Genomic DNA, 23,391 nt, shown 5'->3' on the forward strand with positions numbered 1-23,391 from the left:
TAGTCCTGGCCCCTTGTGAGCATGTCATTCTTTATTTCAGCCTAACTGTTGGAATGTGGGACTCAGCTATTCCTCCATGAACACTCTAAGCCTTTCTTGCTTTATGCATTAACTATACCAAATTGCTTTTCCCCTGATTAAGGTTTTCACTACTACAATCTGCCAAATTTTTGCCCACTCACTTAGCCTGCCTATGTCCTTTTGCAAATTTTTTTGTGTCCTCCTCACACATTGCTTTTCCTCCCATCTGTGTATCGTCAGCAAACTTGGCTACGTTACACTCAGTCCCTTCATCCAAGTCGTTAATATAGATTGCATAGTTGGGGTCCCAGCACTGATCCCTGCGGCACCCCACTAGTTACTGATTGCCAACCCGAGAATGAACCATTTATCCCAACTCTCTGTTTTCTGTTTGTTAGCCAATCCTCTATCCATGCAAATATATTTCTCCCAACCTTGTGCAGTAACCTTTTATGTGGCACCTTGTCAAATGCCTTCTGGAAGTCCAAATACACCACACCCATTGGTTCCCCTTTATCCATCCTGTTTGTTACATCCTCATCTCTGTCATAAATGGCCTACCCCTTATCCTGAGACTGTACCCCCTAGTTCTAGACACTCCAGCCAGGGGAAGTAACTCCTCAGCATCTATCCTATCAATCCCCTTCAGAATCTTGTATGTTTCAATGAGATCACCTCTCATTCTTCTAAACTCCAGAGTATTGGGCCAATCTACACAATCTCTCATCCCAGGAATCAATCTAGTGAAACTTTGTTGTACCACCTCCAAGCCAAATATATTCTTCCTTAGATATGGAGACCAAAACTGTGCACTACTCCAGGTGTGGTCTCACCAATGCCCTGTACAATTGTAGCACAACTTCCTTACTCTTATACTCCAACCCCCTTGCAATAAAGGACAACATGCCATTTTCCTTCCTTATTGCTTGCTATTACATGCTATCTTTCTGTGTTTCCTGCACAAGGACACCCAAATCTCTGATCACCAACATTTAAAAGTTTCTCACCATTTTAAAAATATTCTGTTTTTCTATTCTTCTTACCGAATGTTGTGCAGAATCTATATAAAGGAAAGTAGACGAACACTGTTAAACCTCGAGAAAAGAGTTTAAGGAGCAGAGAGTTATCCGCAGATGACAATCTGCCCTGTTATCCCCCCACCCATGCCTCTTCTCCATTGTTCTCTCGCGCCCATTTTAATTTTTAGCTATTAATTTTGAACTCTCCTGATATATCCTCATTCTCTGAATGTTCCTGTTCCTCCCCCACCCCACCCTCCCCCGCACTATACTAGGGTTCTCAACCCTGGTTGGAGGCATTCCTAGAGGTTTAATGACATGATGCCTGATCGCGTGACGTCTGATCACATGGCATTTGATCACATGACTTCTACAAATGTTCATGCTTTTACCTTGTAATGGTTGGGTCCTCTGTCGTTGAACATCTTTGCTTGTGGTTTCAAGCCAGCAGCTGCTATGCGAGGAGTTCCAAGAACCAGTAAGCCACACAGGACTAGGCGAAGAGAGGAGATTGAAGGCGGGACGAAGAGAAACCAAAGATGGAAAGGAGCGATTTGCAGAGGGAAAACCAGAGGTGAGAAAAACTTTGATTCGACCATAACTAACAGTTACTTATTTAAATTGCACAGACAACTAATAATACTGGTAACACTCGCATTCCGCTCATAATTAACAGTAATGCAATAACTCAGTAACCTGTAGTGATTCCAAGCTGTAAACTAGTAGTAACCGTATAACCCACTGAATTTCACTCTGAAATCACAGCGAGAATCCCCCCTACACACCAAAGGATGGGCTCAGGCACCCCCCATTAATGCCACTTTTAACATCTCTCTCCCAATCTCCTTGGTTTCTGGTTTGGACTCTGTGTGTGAAAATGACATCTCTGAACTGGGAGCCTCAGTCAGAGCAAATCTGCAGTTGGACATCAAACGTCAAAACCGGCCCGTTTTTTTTAATGAGGTAACAGAGAGAGGGTTGATGAGGGCAATGTGGTTGACGTGGTGGACTTCCAAAAGGCATTTGATAAAGTGCCACATAATAGGCTTGCCAGCAAAGCCAATGGAATAAAAGGGACAATGGCAGCATGGATAAGAAATTGGCTATGTGACAGGAAACAAGGAGTAATGGTGAATAGTTGGTTTTTTGGACTGGAGGAAGTACACAGTGGTGTTCTCCAGGGGTTGGCACTAGGACCATTGCTTTTCTTGATGTATATCAATGTTTTGGACTTGGGTGTGCAGGGCACAATTTCAAAATTTGCAGAAGATACAAAACTTAGAAGTATAGTGAACAGTGAAGGGGATAGTGATAGACATCAGGAGGACATCGACAGGCTGGTGGAATGAACGGACACGTGGCAGATAAAATGTAATGCAGAAAAGTGCAAAGTGATACATTTTGGTAGGAAGGACGAGGAGAGGCAATATAAACGAGTACAATTCTAAAGGGAGTGCATTAACAGAGACACCTGGGAGTGTATGTGCACAAGTCGTTGAAGGTGGCAGGGTAGGTTGGAAAAGCGGTTAAAAAAGCTTATGGGATCCTGGACTTCATAAATAGAGGCATAGAGTACAAAAGCAAGGAAGTTATGACGAACCTTTATAAAACACTGAAGTATTGTGTGCAATTCTGGGCATCGCACTTTAGGAAGGCCTCAGAGAGGGTGCAGAAAAGATTCACAAGAATGGATTCAGGGATGAGCAACTTCAGTTACGTGGATAGACTGGAGAAGCTGGAGTTGTTCTCCCTAGAGCAGAGATGGTTGAGAGGAGTTTTGATAGAGGTGTTCGAAATCATGAGCGGTCTAGACAGAGTAGATAGAGAGAAACTGTTCCCATTGGCGAAGGGTCAAGAACCAAAGGTCACAGATTTAAGGTGATTTGCAAAAGAACCAAAGGCGACAGGAGGGAAAACTTTTTATGCAATGAATGGTTAGGATCTGGAATGCACTGCCTGAGAGGGTGGTGGAGATTCAATTGAGGCTTTCAAAAGGGAATTGGATAAGTACCTAAAGGAATTAAAATTGCAGGGCTACGGGGAAAGGGCAGGGGAGTGGGACAAGCTGAGGTGCTTTTGCAGAGAGCCGGCACGGGCTTGACGGGCCGAATTGCCTCCTTCTGTGCTGTAACCATTCTATGATTCTATGTAGAGACCAAGCCCAGAGATTGCACAAAGAGAAGCGGGCTCGATGTTTGGGACACTTCTCAGAGCGCATCGTCCTGAACTCAGCTCAGCACCAACATTTCTAAACCACTCGCTGGGCTCAGTCTCAATAAAGGAGTTTTCATAGAACTGTAGAAATTACAACACAGGAGGAGGCCACTCCGACCCCGATGCTGGTGCTCCTTCCTGTAACCTCCCTCCCCTCACATCCTTTTATATTCCACCATTCCAAATATTCATCCCCATCTCTTTTAAATTAGGCTGTATTCTCTTAGCTCAATAGCCACATGTTTTGAAGGATCCCACAGTCTAACAGACCTCAGTTCAAGAACCTGACCTCACCCTATCCCTTTGTTTCTTCCAGTGAAAGCCCTTGATTTCCGATCCCTCGATCCCCATTCGGTGGCCAGTGAAAACAATCTTTCACTGTTTTAGCACAGTAAAGTCATCAGCTTTCTCTTACCCTTTTACCGGTTGCTCCTCTCTCGATGCTGCTCGTTTCTGCTGCTGCTCCCGGCTCTGTAGGAATTGCTGATATGCACGCCCACCCGCAACCCATTCTCTCTCCCCCCACAATCCCATTCTCTCTCTTCCCCCCCACCCCCCGCAATCCCATTCTCTCTCTCTCCACCCCACCCCCCCGCCACCCCATCCCATTCTCTCTCCCCACATACCCCTCCACCCCCACCTGCTGTGCCACAATCTCCCATTTCACAATCTCTGTTTCTTCCCCAAGCCTCAGTCTCCCTCACCCCGAGCCCCCATTCCTATCTCCCTCCCTCCCCGAGCCCCCATTCCCCAGTCTCTCTCTCTCACCCCCCCATGAGGCCCCATTCCCCGAGCCCCATTTCCCCTCTCTACCTGAGCCCCACGCCCATTCCCCAGTCTCCCTTTTTCCCCCGAGCCCTATTCCCCAGTCTCCCTCTTTCCCCAGTCTCCATCTCTCCCCAAGCCCCATTTCCCAGTCTCCCACTCTGCCCAAGCCCCATTTCCCAGTCTCGCTCTCTCCCCAAGCCTCTTTCCCCAATCTTCCTCTCTCCCCGAGCCCCATTCCCCAGTCTCCCTCTCTCTCCATTCCCCAGTCTCCCTCTCTCCACCGGCCCCATTCCCCAATCTTCCTCCCTCCCCAAGCCCCCATTCCCTCTCTCCCCGAGCCCCCATTCCCCAGTCTCTCTCTCTCTCCCCAAGCCCCCATTCCCCAGTCTCTCTCCCGCCGCCCCCCACCCCTCCGAGCCCACATTCCCCAGTCTCCCTCTCTCTCCCCGAGCCCCATTCCCCAGTCTCCCTGATCCCCATTTTCCCTCCCCCCAAGCACCATTCCACAGTCTCCCTCTCACCCCAAGCCCCATTCCACAGTCTCCCTCTCTCCCCAAGCCCCATTCCCTCTCTCCCCCGAGCCGCGAGCCCTCATTCCCCAATCTCTCTCTTGCCTCGAGCTCCATTCCGCAGTCCCCCTCTCTCCCCGAGCCCCATTCTCCCTCTCTCCTCGAGCCACATTCCCCCTTCCCCCAAAGCCCCACTCCCCAATCTCTCTCCCCCCCCCGAGGCTCCATTCCCCAATCTCTCTCCCCCCCCCCCCCGAGCCCCATTCCCCAGTCCCCCGAGCCCCATTCCCCAGTCTCCCTCTCTCCCCAAGCCCCATTCCCCAGTCTCCCTCTCTCCTCGAACCCCATTCCCCCTCCCCCAAGCCCCACTCTCTCTCTCCCCCCTCCCCCCATTCCCCTCCCCCCAAGCCCCACTCTCTCTCTCCCCCTGAGCCCCCATTCCCCAATCTCTTTCTCCTCCCCGAGCCCCATTCCCCAGTTCCCATCTCTCCCCAAGCCCCATTCCCCAGTGTCCCTCTCTCCCCAAGCTCCATTCCACAGTCCCATTCCCACCAAGTCCCATTCCCCAGACTCGCTCTCTCTCCCCGAGCCCCATTCCCCGTCTCTCCTTAAGCCCCATTCGCCAGTCTCTCTCTCCTCCCGAGTCCCATTCTCCCTCCCCCCAAGCCCCATTCCCCAGTCTACCTCTCTCCCCAAACCCCATTCCCCAGTCTCCCTCTCTCCCCGAGCCCCATTCCCCAGTTCCCCTCCCCACAAGCCCCATTCCACAGTCTCCCTCTCTCCCCAAGCCCCATTTCCCAGTCTCTCTCTCCTCCGCCCCCGAGCCCTCATTCCTCAATCTCTCTCTCCCCTCGAGCCCCATTCCCCAGTCCCCCTCTCTCCCCATTCCCCAGTCTCCCTCCCCCCGAGCCCCATTCCCCCTCTCTCCCGAGCCCCATTCCCCAGTCCCCCTCTCTCCCCATTCCCCAGTCTCCCTCCCCCCGAGCCCCATTCCCCAGTCCCCCTCTCTCCCCGAGCCCCATTCCCTAGTCCCCCTCTCTCCCCGAGCCCCATTCCCCAGTCCCCAGTCCCCCTCTCTCCCCGAACCCCATTCCCCAGTCCCCCTCTCTCCCCGAGCCCCATTCCCCAGTCCCCCTCTCTCCCCGAGCCCCATTCCCCAGTCCCCCTCTCTCCCCGAGCCCCATTCCCCAGTCCCCCTCTCTCCCCGAGCCCCATTCCCGTCCCCCTCTCTCCCCGAGCCCCATTCCCCATTCCCCAGTCCCCCTCTCTCTCCCCGAGCCCCATTCCCCAGTTCCCATCTCTCCCCGAGCCCCATTCCCCAGTTCCCATCTCTTCCCGAGCCCCATTCCACAGTCTTCTTCTCTCACAGAGCCCCATTCCCCAGTCTCCTTCTCTCCCAGAGCCCCATTCCCCAGAGTCCCTCTCTCCGAGAGCCCCATTCCCCAGTCCCCCGAGCCCCAGTCCCCATCTCCCCCCAAGCCCCATTCCCCAATCCCCTTTCCCCAAGCCCCCATTCTCTAGTCTCCCTCTCTCCCCAAGCCCCATTCCCTAGTCTCCCTCTCTCCCCAAGTCCCATTCCCCTGTCTCCCTCCCCCCAAGCCCCATTCCCCGGTCTCCCTCCACCAGAGTCCCATTTCCCAGTTCCCAGTCTCCCTAAGCCCCATTCCCCAGTCCCCCTCTCTCTCCAAGCCCCATTCCCCAGTCCCCCTCTCTCCCCCAGCCCCATTCCCATTCCCCAGTCCCCCTCTCTCCCCAGCCCCATTCCCCAGTCCCCCTCGCTCCCTAAACCCCATTCCCCAGTTTCCCTCTCTCTCCCCGAGCCCCATTCCCCAGTTCCTATCTCTTCCCGAGCCCCATACCCCAATCTCCTTCTCTCCCAGAGACCCATTCCCCAATCTCCTTCTCTTCCAGAGCCCCATTCCCCAGTGTCCCTCTCTCCCCGCGCCCCATTCCCCAGTCTCTCTCTCTCCCCAAGCCCCATTCCCCAGTCTCCCTCTCTCCCCAAGCCCCATCCCTCAGTCTTCCTCACTCTCACCCAGCCCCAAGTCTCCCTATGCCATTCCCGACCCATCCCTACTCTCGAGCCTTCCCCCACACCCCAGATTTCCAAGCCCCCTCAATTGCCCATGCACCACCATTGCTGAGACTCACCCGATTTCCGAAAGCTTCGACCTCCGACTCGCCGGACACCTCCTGTCTGCGCCCAGCCGTTCGCGGCTCTCTGTGGCAGTGGCCGGGTGATGACCGAGCTGGAGGCTTGTCAGTAGCAAGTGAAGTTTCCAACGCTTATCTCCAGGGTTACGAGAGGCAGCACTCGAGAGCGGAATCGCTGAAAGCGGGAGGGTAACAAACCGTAGATTGGATTCGGCCAGTGTTCTATCTTTGAGAAGCTAGAGTCTCCCATTGTCAAAATTGGCTTGATCGGTTCCATTTTCCAAGCAGGGATATCACTGTGAGCCAATGAGGTGGAGGCGGGACGCGACATGCTTTTAATTTACAGAATCTCCGAGCTCATGAGCGAAACTACAGCAAAGTCTCCCGATTACAGCAGGATTATTTCTTCAGCACAATGCAGTGAGTGCAGGAGAGTTACACATTGCAAATTCTGTGCATAACACTGGCAGCAATCCAATCATCACCATCCTGGCCAGGACTTACGGTGTCACTCGATGCAGACAGCATTTCTTGGATTGCTGTTGGGGTGCGTCGTTACAGGGTCGGGTCCTGTCTCTGTAGCTGTGCTTATTGGTGTGGTCCTGTGTTTCCTTTGTCTCTGTGGCAGGAATTGGTATGTCACTATATCCCGGGGTACACATTTATAGGGGAGGTGTTTGTCGATAGTGCAGTGACGGTTGTCTGTACCATTAGGGGTTGTGTCGATTGGATCGTCGATGATCCAATTTAGTAAAGTCCATTCTTGCTTTCACTCGCAATACCAAAGCCTACCTTAGGATATAGACATGATATGTAGGTCCAAAATGGAAATCCAACTAGTAGGTGCCCAAAACGAGACAACACTGGGCAGGTATGCTGACCCATTGCTCTGTCTTTGTCCGTGAGACTAGAAAGAAAGACTTGGATTTACATAGCGTCTTTCACGCCCTCAGGACGTCTCAAAGCGCTTGACAGCCAATGAAATACTTTTTCAAGTGTAGTCACTGTTGTAATGTGGGAAACGCAGCAGCCAATTTGTGCAGCAAGCTCCCACAAACATCAATTTTAGTGTTATTGATTGAGGGATAAACATTGGCCCAGGGCACCAGGGATAACTCCCCTGCTCTTCTTCGAAATATTTTACGTTCAACTGAGCGAGCAGCAAGAGCCTCGGTTTAACGTCTCCTCTGAGGCAGGGCTTAGGTTGCAGTATTGGATGCCCAAAACCTTCCTATCTGAGGATCTGGTGTATAGTAGATGGTGCATTAGCATGAGTGTGGAATGGAGGAGTCCCTTCTGTATTACTTGCAGGTGCACCTTGCAAACTGACTGAAGTAACTCAGCACAACAAACTGAGTAAACCTGGCCGGTCATGTAACGGTTCCTAATTGGGCGAAAATATTATTAAGGGACGCCTTCTCCTCAAATAAAATGTTCACAAAAATCAACTAGACATGATGTGGAAGGCCATTTGGCCCATCTAAATTCTGCCATTCCAAAAGATCCTACAGTCCCTTGCAGCAGCTCATGGCTTCTTGAATGATTTCAGGGTCTCCCTTCCAATACACCATCTACAATTCTGTTCCAGGTGTTGATCACGGTATGTGAAGGGATGATGACATCAGTCCTGAATTTATTTATCACTGGATTGCCCCCGTGTCTCCTTTCCCGACACTCACAACGTAATTTAAAATAAACTATCGATAGGATCACCTCTCGTACTCCTTTTATCAAGGCAGAAAAGGCCATATTTTTCCAGTCTTTCCTCGGAAATTCAGACTCCCAATGGTAGGGATCAGCCTCGTGGCTCTTCTCGGTGCTGCCTCCAGCAGTTGAATATCTCCCTTGTGTCTTGATGACCAGAACTGGGCGCAGTTTGATCACAACCTCCTCTGACTTGTATCTTGCTGTTTTGGCTCTTAGTTCAACATCCTATTGGCCTTGTTGATTATCGCTGTGCATTGGTTGGACACGTTACGAAGATCACTTTCCGCTTCATCCTTGGGTGTTGCCACACCACTCATGGAGTCCAGTTCCAAACATACCAACCATCTGTGCTTGTTGAGTTGGGGTCCGCGATGATATTCTTTCGCCTTCATATCTTGCATCAATAATGTTAATTGCACTAAAATGTCTAATTCAATGTTATTGGGCCAAAAATTGTGGGCGGATGCCACAAACCAAAACATTTTTTACGAAAGCAACTGGTGCTCCCGGAGGAACAAAGAATTCTGCTTAGAGGCCTAGATGCACAGCCCAGCACAGAGGCCCATGTATTCTAGGAGCGTCTGCGCATCCTGGGATCATGTGGGCCTGGACCACCAATCACAATGTAGTATTCTCATTCATAGTAAGCTCCCATTACTATCAATGAGAATACCCCTAAAATCAAATAAAACACAAACATAAATTTTAACAACACTTCACTTTTAATTAATAGAATTTTCTAAATTTAATGTCTGAGAAAAAATTATTTTTTTGAAATTTATTTTTAAATGTTTTAATAGTATTAAAAATAAACTTACCTTCATAGGCAGGGTTTTTAAATATAAAAGTAAGTAATAAGATTTAATTTTTCTATTAAAGCTAAGAGTTTGAAGGAGACTCGTTGGGCAGGAGTTGGGCAAATAGTCCAAATCTCTGCCCGCGAAGGCCTTTCTCTCGGGGATGCACGCGATCTGTTGAACCTGGCTTCACGCGCCTAAACCTGGAACTTTCAGGGCCTCTTCGGGCGCGTGCGCACATCGTATGCACCCGGAGAGGCTGCAATTTCAGGGCCATTATGTTGGAAGAAAGCCTGCATCTGATTCCTTTCTATATTATTACCTCGTTCAGATAAATTAAATGAATTATCACTAGAGGTTCCCTCGTTGCAGTTTGGGCCTGTCTCTATCCCATGAAAAATTAAAGTGCACAGGTGCAAACGACAAATACAAAGTACTTTTCCTCTGGGTTTCCAGCAGCAAGACCTAGTGAACCAAACCTCCATTCTGGGAGCCTCGGCAACCAATACTGATCACGAGAGTAAATTCTTTGAGTCAAGCACCTGAGATCATAAAATTGTTTTTCGAAATGAGAGAAACAGTGTTGCCAGTTAATCAGACTGTGCAATTTCAATGCTCTGCTTCATTTATCTAGAGCAGGATTAACATTCTTGGCCATTACTGCAATAGTTAAATAGCCATAGCAAACTCACCCAGCAGAAACTGAAGTTAGCATTTTTTATTAGTTATCGTTTTTTTAAAAAGTGGCAAGATTAATATTCCGATTTCTAAAAGTGGAAAACATCTCAGTAAATTGTCTCCCCTTGATAATCAATGGGATTACCATTGCTGAATACCCCATCAACATCCTGGGGGTCATCATTGACGAGAAACTTAACTGGACCAGCTACATAAATATTCTGGCTCCAAGAGCGGGTCAAAAGCTGGCTATTCTGCAGCAAGTGTCTCACCTCCTGATTCCCCAAAACCTTTCCATCATCTACAAGTCGCAAGTCAGAAGTGTGATGGAATACTCTCCACTTTCCTGGATAAGTGCAGCTCCAACAACACGCAAGAAGCTTGACACCATCCAGAACAAAGCAGCCTGCTTGATTGGCACCCCATCCACCATGTTCAACATTCACTCCCCGCATCGTGGCTGCAGTGTGTACCGTTTACAAGATGCAGTGCAGCAACTCACCAAGGCTTCTTCGCCAGCACCTCTCAAACTCGCGACCTCTACCACCTAGAAGGGCAAAGGTAGTAGGCGCATGGGAACACCACCACCTGACTTATACATCATCCTGACTTGGAAGTATATCACCGTTCCTACATCATCGCTGGGTCAAACTCCCTCCCTAACATCAAGTGCAAATACCTTCGCCACACGGACTGCAGCAGTTCAAGAAGGTGACTCACCACCACCTTCAAGAACAATTAGGGATAGATAATGAAATGCCCACATCCCATGATTGAATAAAAAAAATTTGACAATCAAATTTTGACAGAACAGCACTTTCAAGGATTTTGAAGATTTTCTCTGCCACACCGACCTCCACAAAGTCAGTCACTGTCAGGAGAGGCTTCAGGTAGAAGATTGCAAACCTTTTTATTCAGACAAGTCTGAACAAGTCTGACCTTTCCAACATGCCTGAAAATTTTCTCTAAGAAGCCATTATCAGTCACTTGAAAAAAACTGTTCCCTCCTTTCCACCGCCCCCCCAAAAAAGTAAATTGAATTGCTCCTGTACAATTTCAAAATACTTTCTTGAAATGCAACATTTTCCAAAGACATTCGATAACTACATTCAGTACATTCAGTATTATATTTTGATATGCAAGGTTTCAACTGATTATTTATTCTCTGTCAACAGAGTGGCTGTTGAATGTAGAAAAATAACTCACTAAATTAACCAGACATACATACTTGTGTAAGGTGATAATTATTAAATATAAAAGAAAGATTAAATATGTTTTATCCACCATAAGTCAGAACAAATTGCCAGCGTACTGTTGCATTTCAGTCAATGCTGCTTGTTGCATGTTTTGCCAGTATATTCAATAAGTTAATACATGCTTGCTGCACCGATGAAATGCGTTTTTCTTGGACAAAGGGCCACATTTTTAATTAGAGAATACAGTCTTGTATTTTACCAGCCAAGGACAATTATAATTCCAACTGCAGTACACACGATAACAGATGATCGTCACAAAAGTTAACCACAGCTCCACTTTCTGTAGGCTGCCTGACAAGACTGGATCAAATTACACTTTGCAGACAAACTGTTGGCTGTGTCTTGTCCTCCAAAAGAACCAATCAGAAATCTGGTCCAACCTACTTGTGTTGCAGATATGCCTGTTGGGTTGCACTAAAATAGATAGGGCATATTCTAGTGCGTAGTACATTCTGGGTAGAGACATCTGCCATTTGGATCCAGAATCGCAGAACGGTTCCTATTAAGGTCAGACCAGGAACAATTGAGTTTGCAGCAGGGAACCGATAAATTAAATTAATTATCACTAGAGTTCCCTCGTTGCAGTTTGGGCCTGTCTCTATCCCATGAAAAATTAAAGTGCACAGGTGCAAACGACAAATACAAAGTACTTTTCCTCTGGGTTTCCAGCAGCAAGACATAGTGAACCAAACCTCCATTCTGGGAGACTCCTGGGTAATCCGGGAGGCTCGGCAACCAATACTGATCACACACACATACGAGAGTAAATTCTTTGAATCAAGCACCTGAGATCATAAAATTGTTTTTCGAAATGAGAGAAACAGTGTTTTCAGTTAATCATTTTGTGCAATTTCAATGTTATGCTTCATTTATCTAGAGCAGGATTAACATTCTTGGCCATTACTGCAATAGTTAAATAGCCACCTGAGACGTGCAAAATGAGTGCTTTTGCAGGCGAGTGCCAATTGGCCAGATTTCTGTTAATAAAGCAGGCAGCAGGCACATGGGAGCACCATTACCTTCAAGTTCCTCTCCAAGTCACACATCATCCTGACTTGGAAATTTGTTGCTAAAAGAAATCCTAGTCTCGACCAAACTCAAGCACAACAGAAATTGGTTAGCATTTGTTGGAGTTATCATTAAACTAAAAAAGTGGCAGGATTAACATCCTGATTTCTGAAAGTGGGAAACATTCTGGTAAATTGCCAAACAATTTTGACAGGTCAACACTTTCAAAGATTTGGGGAGTTTTCTCTCCCACGCCGACCTCTCACAAAGTCAGTCACTTAGCATTTTCATTCAGACATTGCAGCACTAAGAACAGTCTGACCATTCCTACATGCCTGCGAATTTGCCCATTAAAGGCATTAGCAGTCTCTTGAAGCAAACTTTTACCTTCTTTCCTCTTCAGTTTCAAAATTCTCTTTCTTGAAATGCACCATTTTCCTGATATAACTATATTCAGTGCACCATTTTCTAATGATATAACTATATTCAGTACACCATTTTCCAATGATATAACTATTCAGTGCATCATTTTCCTATGATATAACTATATTCAGTGCACCATTTTCCGATGACAGGAAGAGTGCACCATTTTCCTATGATAGAAGTGTATTGAGTGCACCATTTTCCTGTGATATAACTATATTTAGTGCAACATTTTCCGATGATGTAACTATATTCAGTACACCATTTTCCGATGATATAAATATATTCAGTACACCATTTTCCTTTGATATAACTATATTCAGTGCACCATTTTCCGATGACAGGAAGAGTGCACCATTTTCCTATGATAGAAGTGTATTGAGTGCACATTTTCCTTTGATATATATATTCAGTACACCATTTTCCTGTGATATAACTATATTTAGTGCAACATTTTCCGATGATGTAACTATATTCAGTACACCATTTTCCGATGATATAAATATATTCAGTACACCATTTTCCTTTGATATAACTATATTCAGTGCACCATTTTCCGATGACAGGAAGAGTGCACCATTTTCCTATGATAGAAGTGTATTGAGTGCACATTTTCCTTTGATATATATATTCAGTACACCATTTTCCTTTGATATAACTATATTCAGTACACCATTTTCCTTTGATATAACTATATTCAGTACACCATTTTCCTTTGATATATATATTCAGTACACCATTTTCCTTTGATATAACTATATTCAGTACACCATTTTCCTTTGATATAACTATGTTCAGTGCACCATTTTCCTTTGATATAACTATATTCAGTACACCATTTTCCTTTGATATAACTGTATTCAGTGCACCATTTTCCTTTGATATAACTGTATTCAGTGCAACATTTGTCTATGATATAACTATATTGAGAGCTCCATTTTCCGATCATAGTGCAACATTTTCCGATAACTGTATTCAGTGCACCATTTTCATATGACATTCGATTCTAACGATATTCAGTGCACACATTTTTTTTGATATGCAAGGTTTCAACTGATTTCTTATTCTCTGTCGAGAATGGATGAAGAAATACTCACTGAATTCCCCAGACAGGCATCATTTTGTAGTGTGATGTCTGTGATAATTATTAACTATAAAAAGGGGGACTAAATATGCTTTCATACACTATAAGTAATAAAGTGTCAACGCAATGTTGCCTTTTAGTCAATACTGCTTGTTGCGGATTTTGTTAAGTTGCCAGTATAATCAATAAATGAATGCAGACTTGCTGCACTGCCGGTGCATCTTTCTTCGAGATGCAAAGCCCCTTCCGCGTATGCGTGTGGGTTGCCACTAAAACGGATAGGGCACATTCTAGCACGCAGTGCATTCTGGGTACAGACAGTCGCCATTGAGGCTCGGAATGGCGGAACGGATGCTCTGAAAATCACGTTTCAGCAGGAAGTAAATTGAGTTCATTCTTACTACAAGTTCCCTGGCTGCAGTCTGAGCCCGTCCCTGACCCGCGAGAAATGAAAGTGTACCGGCGTAAACCGCGAATTACGAATGTTGCCAGCAGTAGGTCCCGGGAGACCATCCCAACAGGGCCTGATCAGATACACTCATTGGGCCCAATTTCCGCATCTACATTTCTGGCACTGAGCCTTGCCCACTGGGGCATCACATTCAGAAACTCGCAACGACAAAGACATGATAGAAAAATACAAGTAACGCATAACAATTATATTTTCATATTTTAAATGTTTGCAACTCTTTTTGGATAAATGATAGCAAACTTCAACGGGGTGGCCTTGCCCAAGACCTTTATCGAAAATATATGTGTCTCCAGTCATTAAATCCGCCCCCTTCAGAAACGCCGTATTCGGTATACCTGCAGTTTTAAGTTATAACAAGCTGCCGTTCGACTGCACTCGTGGTGCACCTATTTGTTTTTCCATGTTATATGCTGGCCCGTCGGATTTCGCTGTTCGCAGAAAAATGGACCGAATTGCGAAATGTTATCCACAAAGCGCCAGAACTGCATGTAATAAAAACCGAAGTTGGCCTATTCGACCAGTATAAAAGCAGTAGCCCTCAATACAGCCTTATTGCCAAGGCTGTTTTTTTGAGCTGTTGAATTGTTAGCCTTGTTACAGATAATTGTCAACTATTGCTCGTTTCCTAGATTGATATTCACATTGCAAAGAATCTGAAGATTGGTTCCATGCAGTCTTTCATTTGAACGTATCATATCTATCACATTCTAATAGACTTCCCAGCAGGGTGCAGTGGTTTGGTGATGAGTCTATTGAAGGATTTTGGACTTTTCAATATGAACATTTTAATACCTGTTTTTTTTTAAAGCTGGAAACCCTGGATCACTTGGTAAGAGCAGAATTTTGTTAACAAAGGAAAGAACACAGACCAGTTAAACTTGACCGAAATAAGACATGTTAAACTTGACAACGTTCGAAAAGTATCATGGATACTGTTATTATTGCTTAAGACTGTTGGAAGTGACAACGTGTTGCTACTAACTGATGTTTTCTAGACTTGCCATACTTTCGAAGGACAAGTTGGAGATAAGCAAACCATAACAAAGACAGCTTTCTTTTCCAGCCTTAATAGCCTGTTCTACCAGCAGCAAAGAGGCTATAAAAACAGCCACCTTATAATGATTTCTAGGAGACAGAACAAGAACCAGTTCAAAAGACTACAAAAGACCCCTCATTCTCCCAGAAAGAGGACTTGATCGCCACTGCTCCTGAGTTGCACACTGGGATAAGATTGTAAATATCTTTAACTGCAACAGTCATGTCATAATGTCAATAAAACTGATTATTTAGAAAAGCATTTCAATCTCAGTTGATGCTTACCTCTTTTATCCTAAAGGGTGATAAAAGATACATATGCTATATAAAACCTTAATAAGATCTCAGAGTACTATTTACAGTGCTGGTCTCCACTTCAGAGAGAGAGTAGAGCACATTCTCACTAGTATGGTACCTGGTACCCTGTATGAGGAAATACCTTGAAAAGTAGAGTCTTTTTTTTCGTTAGAACAATGCATATTATTGGGTGATACGCTAGAAGTGTTTAAAATCATGAACTGATGAAATAGATAGGAGCAAACAGTTTCCATTAGTTGAGGGATCGATATTGAATTACAAGATTAAATGTACCAAATCTACACCAGAGTGCAGGACAAACATCTTTACGCAGAGAACTGTGAAATTCACTTACCAGGTTAGCGGTTCAGGCAGAAACAATGTCAACGTTCAAGATTAGATTGGCAAGGCGGATAAAGCAAAGGTGCTGAAGGGATCATGGAACAGTTACTAAACATGATTAGGACTATTTGCTCCCACGCAGAGTAAACGCTAACACAGACAGGTTGGGCTGACTGGCCTGTTTCCATGCTGTCACTTTGATGAATTTCTCTTGTGGAGTTGGATATCTCCATTCTCCCATTTGCCTCAGCTCTTGCTTCCTTTCCTAATCAAGGCCTGCTGGAGGCCAGAGATCCTCGGCAGCTAAAATGGAGGGAATCCAGATCCGTGGGGTCGGTTTTAAGTGGTGATCCAAGAGCAGGAATGAAATGCGTGTGTCTCCAAGGCCATTTATCTCATATGATAGAATGACAGCAATAACAGGACATCCATGGCACTTCTTCAATGAGCAGCCAAGATTGTAATGTTGAGTTTCGGTTACCGGGCCCATCCTTGCGCCGTGACAGCGCAGTCTAACCACAAACAGAAAAAAAATGCACTGCATGTGGTGTACAGTTATACTGACTGCCATCTAACCCAAGAGAATCATAGAATCATAGAAAATTACTACACAGGGGGCCATTCAGCCCAGGGGGCTGAATACTACATTGTACGCTGGCTTTGTGATGCAGTAGCCAGGCAATATTGACTAAGGGTCATCGACCTGAAACATTAACTCTGTTTCTCTCTCCACAGATGCTGCCTGACCTGCTAAGTATTTCCAGCATTTTCGGTTTTTATATTAGTCAATGGCTAACCGCGCATCTCAGAGTGTTGCAGCCAAGTGGACAAATACAGATATCGACAATGGCAAATACATTACCAGCATACGTTTTATGAAGTTGTGTGTTCTGTGCACATACCAACACTTGCAATCCAACAATGCAATTCAACACTTACAATTCAACAATGCCAATTCAACAATGCCAATTCCACAATGCAAATTCAACACTGCAAATTCAACACCACAAATTCAAATGTGAAAATCTCAGAATCAGGTCCTACCTGTGCAAAGTGTTTGATTGATGAGCCCTTCTTTCCTGCATGCTGTAGCAGCTGGTTTTGGGTTCCAAAATTTCCCTGCGTTCGGCCAACATGGTCGATGCCGCGGTGGTGATGATGGCCACTCCGTCCCTCACCCTGGCCGCGAGTCCATAATCCCACTCGTCGTAGGAAACGGAAATCAATCCCGTTGGGAACTCGGGCAGAATGATATCCATATTCCCAGTCACCGTACTTGGCACAATCCAGATGTAGCCATAGCCGGTGAGGCCAACTGACTCGGCCACTTCAAAGATGTAGGTGGCCTCATCCTTGGTGCAAAAGAGGAGGATGACTGGGCTCTGAAGCTTCTTCAGTTGGTTTTGGATCTTGGACTCGCCATCGTCCATCGAGACGTCCAGAGACATAACCTCCTCCATCTCCCAACCAACAAAACTGTTTTCAATAGTGCTTCGGATCTTATTGATAAACTCCTGGTACCCAGGGAAGTAGCTTGTTACAATAGAAAATATATACCAGTCATACTCCTCCATAATGTTCAACATCACTGAGGCTTGCTGTTCAATGGATGGCCCAAATTGGAAGAACATTGAGGAATCATCCTGCAACACAAAACACAGCCGGGTTATTGCACTGAGCTGCTCGTTCTCTCTCTTTAGAACTCATGGGTCCACTCAACTGTTCTGCCACCTTCTGTTTCATTTTCTAACTTGATCCCCTTGATTTTCCACTTTTACCATTTTCTTCCCCTTTTCCTTTGCCCTCTTGCTGCCACAAATATTCATTCATCCTTTATTCCTCTAATGGCCTTAATCTCTTCACTGCTTCTGTCTATCACTTGGCGGAGATGACTTGTTACGTCATCCAACAATCATTCATCTGATACTCGCTGCCTGTGTTTGTCAGTCTTTTTTGCCCTCCCCCTCAGTTAGTGGCTCAGTCAGAAGGTTGTGGGTTCAAGTCCCACTCCTAGGACTTGAGCACAAAAATCCAGGCTGACACTCCGATGCAGTACCGAGGGAATGCTGCACTGTCAGAAGTGACATCTTACGGACAAGACGTGAAACTGAGGCCCCGTCTGCACTCTCGGGTAGACATAAATGATCCCATGGCACTATTTTGAAGAAGAGCAGGGGTCTTATACCTGGTGTCCTGGCCAATATTGATCCCTCGACCAACATCACTAAAGCAGATTAGTTGGACATCATCACATTGCCGTTTGTGGGAGCTCGCGTTTCCTACATTACAACAGTGACTACATTTCAAAAGGTACTTTATTGACTGTAAAGCACTTTGGGACGTCCAACACTATATAAATGCAAGTCTTTCTTTCTTCCTCTCTGTCTGCTCACCTCTACTTTTCAGTTCTGCTGAAGGACATGGACCTGAACCATCAAATGTCTGCTCTCCCCAAGAGGCTGAGTGCTTCCAGTTCAGTTTTCCTGCAGTATTCTTCTTTTTATTTTACAAAATTATTAGCTTGGAATATAATCCTGCATTTAACTTTGAGCTCAGCTGATGTTATTAGAATGGCCATTAACTGGCTCTCTCGATCACAATCCCTTGATGCCCATTGAGATGCTGAACCATACAGAACAGGAAGGTTACACTTTTGATGCCTGGTCTGTACTGAGTTAGTTGATCATAGCCAAGATGGTGGCAGTACTGCAGTTGGCTCCAGTACCTTCAACCTGGAAGTAAGACATAGGCCCTATGGCCCATTGAGCCTGCTCTGCCATTCAATAAGATCATGGCTCATCATCGACCTCAACTCCACTTTCCTACCCGATCTCCATATCCCTTGATTCCCCTGGACTCTAAAAATCTATCTATCTCATCCTTGAATATATTCAGAGACTCAGCATTCACAGTCCTCTGGGGCAGAGAATTCCAAAGATTCACAACCCTCTGAGTGAAGAAATTCCTCCTCATTTCTGTCTTAAATGGCCAACCCCTTATCCTATGACTGTGCCTGTTAGTTCTAGACACCCCAGCTAGGGGAAACAACCTCTCAGCATCTACCCTGTCAATCCCCTTCAGAATCGTGTATGTTTCAATGAGATCACCGCTCATTCTTCTAAACTCCAGAGAGTATAAGCCCATTCGACACAATCTCTCATCATAAGGCAGCCCTTTCATCCCAGGAATCAATCCAGTGAACCTCCATTGTATCGCCTCCAAGTCATTGAGCTGCAGTACATGGACAACATGCGCACATTCTGAGGTTGAACTCCAGGATATAGTCGATATATTCACCGAGGATTATGAAAGCATGGGCCTTACGCTTAACAGACAAAGTCCACCAGTCTCCACCAGTCTGTCCTCGCCGCTCAGCACTGCCCCCCAGTCATCAAGATTCACGGCGCGGCCCTCGACAATGTGGACCACTTCCCATATCTCGGGTGCCTCTTATCAACAAAGGCAGACATTAATGCAGAGATTCAACATCACCTCCAGTGTGCCAGTGCAGCCTTCGGCCGCCTGAAGAAAAGAGTGTTCGAAGACCAGCCCCTCAAATCTACCACCAAGCTCATGGTCTACAGGGCTGTAGTAATACCCGCCCTCCTGTATGGATCAGAGGCATGGACGATGTACAGAAGACACATCAAGTCGCTGGAGATATATCACCAACGATGTCGCCGCAAGATCCTGCAAATCCCCTGGGAGGACAGGTGCACCAACATCAGTGTCCTCGCCCAGGCTAACATCCCCAGCATTGAAGCACTGACCACACTCAAACAGCTTCGCCACATAGTTCGCATGCCAGAAACAAGACTCCCGAAGCAATTGCTCTATGCGGAGCTCCTTCACGGCAATCGAGCCAAAGGTGGGCAGCAGAAACGTTACAAGGACACCCTCAAAGACTCTCTGGTAAAGTGCGCCATCACCACTGACATCTTGGAGTCCCTGGCCAAAGACCACCCTAGGTGGAGAAAGTGCATCCGGGAGGGCGTTGAGCTCTTCGAATTTCAACGCCGTGAGCATGAAGAGGTCAGGCGCAGGCAACGGAAGAAGTGTGTGGCAAATCAGTCCAACCCCCCTTCTCCCGACGAATGTCTGTCCCACCTGTGACAGGGTCTGTGGGACAGACATTCGTCGGGGGAAGGGGGGTTGGACTGTTCAGCCACCAAAGAACTCACTTTAGGAGTGGAAGCAAGTCTTCCTCGATTCCGAGGGACTGCCTATGAATGAATGAAATGAATGAAGGAAAGTATATCCTTCCTAAGTTAAGGAGACCAAAACTGTGCACAATACTCCAGGTGTGGTCTCACCAAGGCCCTGTACAGGACTTCCTTACTCTTATACGCTAACCCCCTTGCAATAAAGGACAACATGCCATTTGCCTTCCTTATTGCTTGCTGTACCTGCATGCTAGCTTTCTGTGTTCCTTGCATAAGGACACCCAAATCTCTCTGATTCTTCACGAGTGAGCCTGGACAGTGAGGCTTCTATTGTCCTCCACTCACCCTCCCCACCTGCCACTGTCACCCCAGGGATCATCAAAAGAGGGGTGACAGTAAACCTTAGGGGAAACAAACCGGGAAAGTGCTTTGATGCCCCTTTTGAGGGATGAGGGCCCTGTGGTGTATACTACCCTTTCCCATTTGGCCCTTTTCCCATACCTTTTGTAGGCCTGGGCTCAGTCCAAGGATAACTTTAAAATGTCCCTCTTAAAATGCTCTCTGCCCCATAGAGCTGGCATCACTTCATAGCGCACAGCAGTGGTGGTTCCCCTGGCGACACCGCCCAGATTTCTCTTGTTGGGAATGGTAGGCTCGCACTTTATGATGGAAAGCTCGTCAGGAGCCCATCCTCCGTATAATGGGCTCACCTTAATGGTCCCACAATCAGGGCAAACACCTCACTGGTCCCACAATCAGGGCGAACACCTCACTGGGCTCACAATCAGGGCAAACACCTCATTGGGCCCACAATCAGGGCAAACACCTCACTGGTCCCACAATCAGGAAAAACATCTCACTGGGTCCACAATCAGAGCAAACACCTCATTGGGCCCACAATCAGGGCAAACATAGAAACATAGAAACATAGAAAATAGGTGCAGGAGCAGGCCATTCAGCCCTTCTAGCCTGCACCGCCATTCAATGAGTTCATGGCTGAACATGAAACTTCAGTACCCCCTTCCTGCTTTCTCGCCATAACCCTTGATCCCCCGAGTAGTAAGGACTTCATCTAACTCCCTTTTGAATATATTTAGTGAATTGGCCTCAACTACTTTCTGTGGTAGAGAATTCCACAGGTTCACCACTCTCTGGGTGAAGAAGTTTCTCCTCATCTCGGTCCTAAATAGCTTACCCCTTATCCTCAGACTGTGACCCCTGGTTCTGGACTTTCCCAACATTGGGAACATTCTTCCTGCATCTAACCTGTCTAAACCCGTCAGAATTTTAAACGTTTCTATGAGGTCCCCTCTCATTCTTCTGAACTCCAGTGAATACAAGCCCAGTTGATCCAGTCTTTCTTGATTGGTTAGTCCCGCCATCCCGGGAATCAGTCTGGTGAATCTTCGCTGCACTCCCTCAATAGCAAGAATGTCCTTCCTCAAGTTAGGGGACCAAAACTGTACACAATACTCCAGGTGTGGCCTCACCAAGGTCCTGTATTCAAATCCCCTCGCTATGAAGGCCAACATGCCATTTGCTTTCTTAACCGCCTGCTGTACCTGCATGCTAACCTTCAATGACTGATGTACCATGACACCCAGGTCTCGTTGCACCTTCCCTTTTCCTAATCTGTCACCATTCAGATAATAGTCTGTCTCTCTGTTTTTACCACCAAAGTGGATAACCTCACATTTATCCACATTATACTCCATCTGCCATGCATTTGCCCACTCACCTAACCTATCCAAGTCACTCTGCAGCCTAATAGCATCCTCCTCGCAGCTCACACTGCCACCCAACTTAGTGTCATCCGCAAATTTGGAGATACTGCATTTAATCCCCTCGTCTAAATCATTAATGTACAATGTAAACAGCTGGGGCCCCAGCACAGAACCTTGCAGCACCCCACTAGTCACTGCCTGCCATTCTGAAAAGTACCCGTTTACTCCTACTCTTTGCTTCCTGTCTGACAACCAGTTCTCAATCCACGTCAGCACACTACCCCCAATCCCATGTGCTTTAACTTTGCACATTAATCTCTTGTGTGGGACCTTGTCGAAAGCCTTCTGAAAGTCCAAATATACCACATCAACTGGTTCTCCTTTGTCCACTTTACTGGAAACATCCTCAAAAAATTCCAGAAGATTTGTCAAGCATGATTTCCCTTTCACAAATCCATGCTGACTTGGACCTATCATGTCACCATTTTCCAGATGCACTGCTATGACATCCTTAATAATTGATTCCATCATTTTACCCACTACTGAGGTCAGGCTGACCGGTCTATAATTCCCTGTTTTCTCTCTCCCTCCTTTTTTAAAAAGTGGGGTTACATTGGCTACCCTCCACTCCATAGGAACTGATCCAGAGTCAATGGAATGTTGGAAAATGACTGTCAATGCATCCGCTATTTCCAAGGCCACCTCCTTAAGTACTCTGGGATGCAGTCCATCAGGCCCTGGGGATTTATCGGCCTTCAATCCCATCAATTTCCCCAACACAATTTCCTGACTAATAAAGATTTCCCTCAGTTCCTCCTCCTTACTAGACCCTCTGACCCCTTTTACATCCGGAAGGTTGTTTGTGTCCTCCTTAGTGAATACCGAACCAAAGTACTTGTTCAATTGGTCTGCCATTTCTTTGTTCCCCGTTATGACTTCCCCTGATTCTGACTGCAGGGGACCTACATTTGTCTTTACTAACCTTTTTCTCTTTACATACCTATAGAAACTTTTGCAATCCACCTTAATGTTCCCTGCAAGCTTCTTCTCGTACTCCATTTTCCCTGCCCTAATCAAACCCTTTGTCCTCCTTTGCTGAGTTCTAAATTTCTCCCAGTCCCCAGGTTCGCTGCTATTTCTGGCCAATTTGTATGCCACTTCCTTGGCTTTAATACTATCCCTGATTTCCCTAGATAGCCACGGTTGAGCCACCTTCCCTTTTTTATTTTTACGCCAGACAGGAATGTACAATTGTTGTAATTCATCCATGCGGTCTCTAAATGTCTGCCATTGCCCATCCACAGTCAACCCCCTAAGTATCATTCGCCAATCTATCCTAGCCAATTCACGCCTCATACCTTCAAAGTTACCCTTCTTTAAGTTCTGGACCATGGTCTCTGAATTTACTGTTTCATTCTCCATCCTAATGCAGAATTCCACCATATTATGGTCACTCTTCCCCAAGGGGCCACGCACAATGAGATTGCTAATTAATCCTCTCTCATTACACAACACCCAGTCTAAGATGGCCTCTCCCCTAGTTGGTTCCTCAACATATTGGTCTAGAAAACCATCCCTTATGCACTCCAGGAAATCCTCCTCCACCGTATTGCTTCCAGTTTGGCTAGCCCAATCTATGTGCATATTAAAGTCACCCATTATAACTGCTACACCTTTATTGCATGCACCCCTAATTTCCTAAACACCTCATTGGGCCCAC

At 46.3% G+C, this 23,391-nt stretch overlaps 1 protein-coding gene across 1 annotated transcript in view; it reads right to left on the minus strand.

Annotated features, from left to right (window-relative positions):
• LOC139229981 (glutamate receptor ionotropic, NMDA 2B-like) overlaps nucleotides 1–23,391 on the minus strand; it is a 1,420,117-nt gene that overhangs the window by 1,063,032 nt on the left and 333,694 nt on the right. Inside the window, exon 4 of the mRNA XM_070861679.1 lies at nucleotides 16,829–17,427. Within this exon, the coding sequence (XP_070717780.1) occupies nucleotides 16,829–17,427 (599 nt within the window). The remainder of the gene's footprint in view (nucleotides 1–16,828; nucleotides 17,428–23,391) is intronic.

Source organism: Pristiophorus japonicus, chromosome 19 (genome assembly GCF_044704955.1).
Source record: "Pristiophorus japonicus isolate sPriJap1 chromosome 19, sPriJap1.hap1, whole genome shotgun sequence".
NCBI lineage: Eukaryota > Metazoa > Chordata > Chondrichthyes > Pristiophoridae > Pristiophorus > Pristiophorus japonicus.